Source organism: Carlito syrichta, unplaced genomic scaffold (assembly GCF_000164805.1).
Source record: "Carlito syrichta isolate Samal-C Ts95f unplaced genomic scaffold, Tarsius_syrichta-2.0.1 Scaffold306949, whole genome shotgun sequence".
NCBI lineage: Eukaryota > Metazoa > Chordata > Mammalia > Primates > Tarsiidae > Carlito > Carlito syrichta.
The window spans coordinates 568,147-575,880 of NW_007251045.1; the positions used below are offsets into that span (position 1 = coordinate 568,147).

At 58.3% G+C, this 7,734-nt stretch overlaps 1 protein-coding gene across 1 annotated transcript in view; it reads left to right on the plus strand.

The window, feature by feature from the left end:
• The window catches only part of SMO (smoothened, frizzled class receptor), a gene marked incomplete at its 5' end in the record, with an annotated part of 13,381 nt that extends 7,468 nt beyond the window's left edge, over positions 1-5,913 (plus strand). The window contains 6 exons of the mRNA XM_021715284.1: positions 835-927; positions 1,357-1,465; positions 2,685-2,870; positions 3,219-3,367; positions 4,320-4,454; positions 4,681-5,913. Coding sequence (XP_021570959.1) covers positions 835-927; positions 1,357-1,465; positions 2,685-2,870; positions 3,219-3,367; positions 4,320-4,454; positions 4,681-5,105 — 1,097 coding nt within the window. The remainder of the gene's footprint in view (positions 1-834; positions 928-1,356; positions 1,466-2,684; positions 2,871-3,218; positions 3,368-4,319; positions 4,455-4,680) is intronic.
• Between the last annotated feature and the right edge of the window lie 1,821 nt (positions 5,914-7,734).

Consider the following 7,734-nt stretch of genomic DNA (forward strand, 5'->3'; position numbering starts at 1 on the left):
TCGAGACCCGCCTGGGCAACTTGGCGAGACCTCGTCTCTACAATAAATCAAAAACTAGCCGGCGTGATAGTGCGTGCCTGTAGTTCCGGCTACTTGGAAGGCTGAGGTGGAAGGATTGCCAGAGCCTAGCAGGTCAAGGCTCTCGGTGGCCGGGAACGTGCCACTACCCTCCAGCCTGGGCGACAGAGTGAGACTCCAACTCAAAAAAAAAAAAAAAAAGAAGAAAATTTGAGATTGTGTATGTGGCTCACATTCTATTTCTACTGGACAGAGCTATTCTTGAGTCTCTGTTTTATACCTTTTTCATCACAGCGGCTTTGACTTGGCCATCTTACCCAAGGGAAGCTGGACCAGGACCACGGCTCTGTCTCTCTTCTAGACTGTCTGAGCTCATCCCTGGTCGTCCCAGTTCCCCAAGCTTTATTTTATTTTTATTTTCTTCTTTTTTTTTGAGTTGGAGTCTCATTCTCTTGCCCAGGCTGGAGTGCAGTGTCACAGTCACAGCTCACTACAGCCTCAGCCTCCTGGGCTCAGACGATCCTTCTGCCTCAGCCTCCCGAGTAGCTGGGACTACAGGCATGTGCCACCACGTACATTTTTGTAGAGACAGGATCTTGCTATGTTGCTCTTGAACCCCTGGGCTCAAGCGATCCTCCCGCCTCAGCCTCCCAGAGTGCTGGAATTGCCCGGCCTCCCCAGGCTTTAAATCAGCACGGGCGTCATCAGACGTGGGACTCCAGGGCCATGGGGCCCTCCTGCCCCCCACACCCATCCCTCCCAGGAGAGTGGCTTCTCCCCACCCCCCACTAATGTCTGAGGCCCCCTTCTGTTCAGGAGTCATGACTCTGTTCTCCATCAAGAGCAAGCACCCCGGGCTGCTGAGTGAGAAGGCTGCCAGTAAAATCAACGAGACCATGCTACGCCTGGGTGAGTGGCCCCGGGTGACTCGGGCTGAGGTCCCAGCTGGCCCAACACTCCACCCCCAGGGGCTGTGGGACCTGCAGGGTACAGCGAGGCAGTGGGACACGCTAGCAGCTGTGGGGACAAGGGCGGGGCGTGTGTGTAGGTGGCGGTGGTGGAGGCAACCGGAGGGAGGAGGGCCTCTCAGGAGGGATGCCAGCTCATGCCAGCACTGCTGCCTGGTGTGCACCAACCGCCCGCGTGGCCCTCCTGCCATGGCCTCAAGTGCCCTGACTGCTTCCTTCTGGAGAAAGCCGTTCTTGAACTGCGCCCAGCGGGAATGCACACCAGCCTCCACAGCCTCACAGGCCTCAGTGGGACAGGCGCCCTTCTCCCACTACAGCCGCAGGTTCTGGGTTGGTGACACCCTGCCCTGCCTGCCCCTGTCCCCTGCAGGCATTTTTGGCTTCCTGGCCTTCGGTTTTGTGCTCATCACCTTCAGCTGCCACTTCTATGACTTCTTCAACCAGGCCGAGTGGGAGCGCAGCTTCCGGGACTACGTGCTGTGAGTGGGCGGGCCCGGGGGCCACAGAAGTGGGAGCTGGAGCCAGACAGAGGACAGCCTCCACCTCCCCTGCTGCACCACAGAGATTCGCCCAGTCCCTGCCTCAGGCAGCAGATTCAGCACATAGCACCTGAGTGCCCAAGACGGCAACTGCTCTGTCCTTTGTCATACACAGCAAGCGACCTTCAGGGCTCTGCTCAGCTCTGCTCTGCCCTGCCCTTCCCTGCCCAGCCCACCCCCACCACCTGGCTGCCTGTGACTGTCAAGAAGCCATTTTGGCCAGGCACAGTGGTTCACACCTGTCATCCCAATATTTTGGGAGGCTGAGGCAGGAGAATCACTTGAACGCAGGAGCTGGAGGCCAGCCTGGGCAACCAAGTGAGATCTCATCTCTACAAAAAAATACAAAAATTAGCTGGGTATGGTGGTGTGCGTCTGTAGTCTCAGCTACTCAGGAGGTCAAGGCGGAAGGATCGCCTGGGCCCAGGAGGTTGAGGCTGTGCTGAGCTACGATCTCACCACGGCACTCTAGCCTGGGCGACAGTGAGACCCTGTCTCCAAAACAAAAAGCTATTTCCTGTTTTGACTTCTCTGCCTGGCTCTGTGTTGCCCTCTCTCTAATCTGGGTACACCCCTACAGAGCTATTGTAGACCCCCGCACGAGGGTAGTCACCTCACCCCGGCAAATTAACAGCCCGTTCGTGCTTGCTAGTGTTGCCTGTGCCTTTTCGTGTCAAAACAAGATGAATCGGAGAGAGTGAAGCCTCTCAACTGTTCCAGGGACAGCTGTTAGGTCCCCATTAAAATGGACACTAGTCCACGTCCTGGCCGCTTCAGGCTGTTGCTTAAGTGTTCCAGCCGCCTGTCTGAGAAACTTTAAACACATTCATGCCTGGGTCTCAGCCCCAGAGATTTTATTTAATTGTCTGGGGTGGGGCCCAGACATCATAGCCATTAAAAGCTCCCCAGGTGATGCTAATAAGCAGCTAGGGTGGAGGGGAGCGCTGTGGGGGCGGCTTTCTAAAGTCTTCGGTCGACTGTCTGAGGACCTGCCCGGTGGACTCAGAAAGCCCTACCTCATAGTCCCAACTTCTCAGGAGGCTGAGGCTGCGGTGAACCATGGTCATGCCACTGCGCTCCGGCCTGGGTGACAGAGCAGGACCCTGTCTCAAAAAACAAGAAGGAGAGAAAAGTCTCCCCTGCCTCTTGTCCTCGCCAGGTGCCAGGCCAACGTGACCATCGGGCTGCCCACAAAGAAGCCCATCCCTGACTGTGAGATCAAGAATCGCCCCAGCCTCCTGGTGGAGAAGATCAACCTGTTCGCCATGTTTGGAACTGGCATTGCCATGAGCACCTGGGTCTGGACTAAGGCCACGCTGCTCATCTGGAGGCGCACCTGGTGCAGGTGGGCTCGGCAGCCGGGCCTCGCTGCTCCTGCCGTCCTTCCCTGCAGCCTCCCGCCACTCCGATCCTACTTCCCGCACAGCTCGCCACTGTCCCCTGGTGGTCCATCCCGGCCTTGGGCAGCCTGAGGCCGGGCCTGGACCAAGGAAGTGGGGCACGGCCAGCTACCAGCATATTCTGAGTGGAGGAGAGAACGCTGGCTGACTGTGTGCCAGGACTCCTCAGAGTCCAGGAGGGACCCAGGCCCCTGAGGGCTTCCTTCCCTGGGGGGCGTGGAGCGCTGGCCCTTCTCAAGGTTGGGCAGGAAGTGGCCGCCCCTCCACGCCCTACCCTGCCTGTCTGCTTGCAGGTTGACTGGGCAGAGCGACGATGAGCCCAAACGGATCAAGAAGAGCAAGATGATTGCCAAGGCCTTCTCCAAGCGGCGTGAGCTGCTGCAGAACCCAGGCCAGGAGCTGTCTTTCAGCATGCACACCGTCTCCCATGACGGGCCTGTGGGTGAGCTGCAGCCCTAGCACCCAGCCTGTTCCCGCCCAGGCTGCCGAGTCACGTCTGGGGGGACGAGGCACTCCTGCCTCTCAGTCATGCTCATTCTCTCCCCGGCTCCTCCCCTCACGATTCTGCCCCTGGTCTGCTTGCTGGGACTTTGGCTCTAAGAGGACTCACCTCCCCCTCCCCTCCTAAATTCTGCCGTTTAGCCGGGCTCAGTGGCTCAGCCTGTAATCCCGCGCCTTTGGGAGGCTGAGGTGAGTGGATTGCCTGAGCCCGCGAGTTCGGGACCCGCCTAGGCAACTTGGTGAGACCTCATCTCTACAATAAATCAAAAATCAGCTGGGCGTGGTAGCACACGCCTGTAATTCCGGCTACTGGGAAGGCTGAGGCGGAAGGATCGCCAGAGCCCAGCAGGTCGAGGCTGCGGTGGCCGGGAGCGGCCATTGCACTCCAGTCTGGGTGACAGAGTGAGACTCCAACTCAAAAAGTAAATAAATAAGCCGGGCTCAGTGGCTCAGCCTGTAATCCCGCACCTTTGGGAGGCTGAGGAAAGTGGATTGCCTGAGCCCGCGGGTTCGAGACCCGCCTGGACAGCGAGACCTCATCTCTACAATAAATCAAAAAATCAGCCGGGTGTGGTAGCGCATGCCTGTAATTCCGGCTACTCGGAAGGCTGAGGCGGAAGGATCACAGGAGCCCAGCAGGTCGAGGCTGCGGTGGCCAGAAGCGGCCACTGCACTCCAGTCTGGGCGACAGAGTGAGACTCCAACTCAAAATAAATAAATAAATAAATTCTGCAGTTTGCTCCCCCTGGACAAGAGCAAGTCAGGGTTCGAGGCCACAAGGCCCCTCTCCTGAGACCCCGATGGGTGGTGGCACTGGCTGCGGGTGAGTGTCCTCTGGGAGAGCAGGGAAGCGCCCCTGAAGGGTCCAATGGTGCTGACCTTCTTCCCCCCAGCGGGCTTGGCCTTTGATCTCAATGAGCCCTCTGCCGATGTCTCCTCTGCCTGGGCCCAGCACGTCACCAAGATGGTAGCTCGGAGGGGAGCCATACTGCCCCAGGATGTGTCTGTCACCCCCGTGGCAACTCCAGGTAGGAGGGTTCTGGCTTATGGAGGAAGGCAGCGGTCACAGAGGCTGGGGGTCCTGGGACTGGAGTCTAGGGGCTGCCAGAGAGGGAGGAAGAGGGAAAGGCCCCAGGGAATCTGAGGCCCGAGAAGTCTAGGATGGTCCAGAGCCGGGAGAGAAGGGGCCCTAGGAGCGCGGGGCTGGTGTGGGCACAGTGGCGGGGCCCGGGCTCAGGTTTCCTCTCCTGTCAGTGCCCCCAGAGGAACAGGCCAACCTGTGGCTGGTGGAGGCAGAGATCTCCCCGGAGCTGCAGAAGCGCCTGGGCCGGAAGAAGAAGAGGAGGAAGAGGAAGGAGGTGTGCCCACTGGTGCCATCCCCAGAGCTGCCCCACGCTGCCCCTGCCCCCAGCGCCATCCCCCGACTGCCTCAGCTACCCCGACAGAAGTGCCTGGTGGCTGCAGGTGCCTGGGGAGCCAGGGAGTCCTGCCGACAGGGCGCCTGGACCCTGGTTTCCCACCCGTTCTGCCCAGAGCCCAGTCCCCCTCATGATCCATTCCTGCCCAGCGCCCCCGCCCCTACGGCCTGGGCCCATAGCCGCCGCCAGGGTCTGGGGCCCATTCACTCCCGCACCAACCTGGTGGAGGCTGAGCTCATGGATGCAGACTCGGACTTCTGAGCCTGCAGAGCAGGACCTGGGACGGGAAGGACGAACGGGGACCGTTTCCAGACTCTTCCTCTCCGAGAGGGCTGCCCTGGAGTCTCATCTTCCAGCAAGCCTGGGGGCCAAGAGCCCTCCCAGAAGAGGTCTGTGTGTCAGGCTCTGAGCAGCAGGACTGGGCAAGAGCCTAAGGCCCCACCGTGAGGCCCCCAGTGGGCTGTGGCAGCCATGACCGTCGATGGTGTTGTTAACCCTTTGTCTAAGTAGGGACAGGCCTCCCTCTTCCAGGTGGCCAAGGGATGCGACGTGCCGGTCCTCTCTCCCACATCCTCTCTTAGCAAGGGGCCCTGCCCAAACCACCGTCTGTCCGCCACACCCCCCTTCCCCTCTCCCATTTCAGTTCAGGCCACACTTCTCGTTTGTTGATCAGGACCAAGGACTGCAGCACACACCTCCTCCCACCTTTGCTGCTGGGCCACCCTCCCTAGGAGAGATTGGGTCCCACCAGGGCCTGGCCTGGTCTGGGGTGGAAGGCGTGCGCGACAGGGCCTCAAGAGACGGAGTATCTTCCTCACAGCTGCTCAGGGGGCATGGGTCCTCTTGACTTGGGGCGCTGCCCTGGGAAGCTGCTGTAGCTTCAGCCAGGCGGGAAAGCTTCCTTCAACTTCCACAACCGGTGGGTGAGGAGACCCACCTTTTGTAACCTGCTACCATGTCTCCAGGGCCCCCCCTGTCAAGAGCAGACAGCAGATGCCATAGGACTGACAGGGTCCCGGGTGGCTGGGAGAAGAAGTCAGCAGCAAATAAAAGGTTTTTGTATAAAGTCTCCACGAAGCTTTTCCCGCAGGCCCTGTCCTGGCCTAAGCTGGTCCTGCTCTTGTCTGTCATCCGCTTCCTCATCCTAAAGCAGTTCTGACAGGCTTGGTGCTACTGAGGTCATGACTGACAGGTGTCAAGCTGAGGCCAGCCTGACGGGATGGCCATCCTCCTTGCCCACTGGGTTCTGTACCAACAAAAGTGCTTCTGTGGCCAGAGCTGCCTTGCTGAGCACTGGACACAAGGCAGTTGAGCTCAAGGGGGCAGCCTGTCCCTGGAGTGACAATGCCTGAGAGCAAGTGTCTCCCTGCCAGTAAGTGCAGATGGGCAGGGCTCCTTGGAGCGGTCCTGGGCCCACCTCCGGGGCCTCTCCAGGGGTGTCTGTGGGACCCGATGCATTCCGATAGATGGCTTCCTGCCCTGGGCAGGCACAGGAGGAAGCCTGCCACTTCTTCCACAAAGATGGCAGTAGGGGCAGGGCACGGTGACTCACGCCTGTAATCCCAGCACTTTCGGAGGCCAAAATGAGAGGATTGCTGGAGCCCAGGAGTTTGAGACCAGCCTGGGAAACAGTCCATCTCTAAAAAGTCAAAAAATTCAGGCATGGTGGCATGCACCTGTAGTCTCAGTTACTCTGGAGGCTGAAGCATAAGGATCACCTGAGCCCGGGAGTTTGAGGCTGCTGTGAGCTGTGATAGAGCCACCGCACTCCAGCCCAGACAGAGGGAGACAACCGAGTTAAAAAAAAAAAAAGGGTGAGGTTAGCAGTAGTGGGAAACTGCCAGGGGAAGGGGGAGCATGCCTCATCAGCAAGGGCGCCTGCGTAATGAACATTTGCATACCCAACCCTGAATTGGGCCCCACATTTTTAAAATTTTAAGAATTTAAATAGGCAATGACAACTTTTTTTTTAATGGCAGTAGAAGACAGGAAACAGGCTGCAAGGCCTCGGGGTGATGGGGGGTTGCCAAGAGCAGGGTTGGCCAGCTCATCCAGCAAGTACTTGTCCATGGCTGTTCATGATGGTGACACCAGTGTCTTGACCAGAGCCAGATTCCAGGAGGAGGAGCAGTGGGACTGCTGACAGCCCTACTGTGTTCTGGGCAGTTGACGAGTATTACTGCACTGGTCACAGCTCTCACGAAGGCCTCCGGGATGCCCCGCCAAGCACCTGCCTGCGTTAACTCATCGTCTGTTAACGCCTCTCAAGATACCGATACCGATACAGTAGCTTGCCCGGGCTCACACAGCAGTATGTGGGACTCCGTCGGGGCCCTTCGGCTTGAGTGGGCACTTGGCCACACACCTCTCATGTAATTCAGAGGACAGCAGTGATCCAGTCAGAGAAGCTCGTTTTATGTAGAAAGAAGCAGCGTGGCAGAGTGACCTGCCGCAACCTCGCACCTAGTGCGCGGCAGACCCTGGGCCCAGGGGCTTCCTGACTTGCGTCCAGACTCACTTTCAACCTTTCATTTCTCTTTCGACCCGGATTTCCCACTGTGTGCTCTTTGGTCACTTGTGTCCTCTTGGTTTGCTGCTCTGTCCTTTCCTGCCATCATGGCTTGTCTCAGCAGTTTTATAGCTTTTTTTTTTAGTCTTTTCAATGAATAATTATAAGAAAACTGGCCAGGCTTGGTGACTCGGCCTGTAATCCCAGCACTTTGGGAGGCCAAGGTGAGTGGATTGCCTGAGTCCACGGGTTCGAGACCAGCCCAGGAAACTTGGCGAGACCTCATCTCTACAATAAATAAAAAATTAGCCAGACGTGGTAGCACGCACCTATAGTTCTGGCTACTTGGAAAGCTGAGGTGGAAGCATTGCCCCAGCAAGA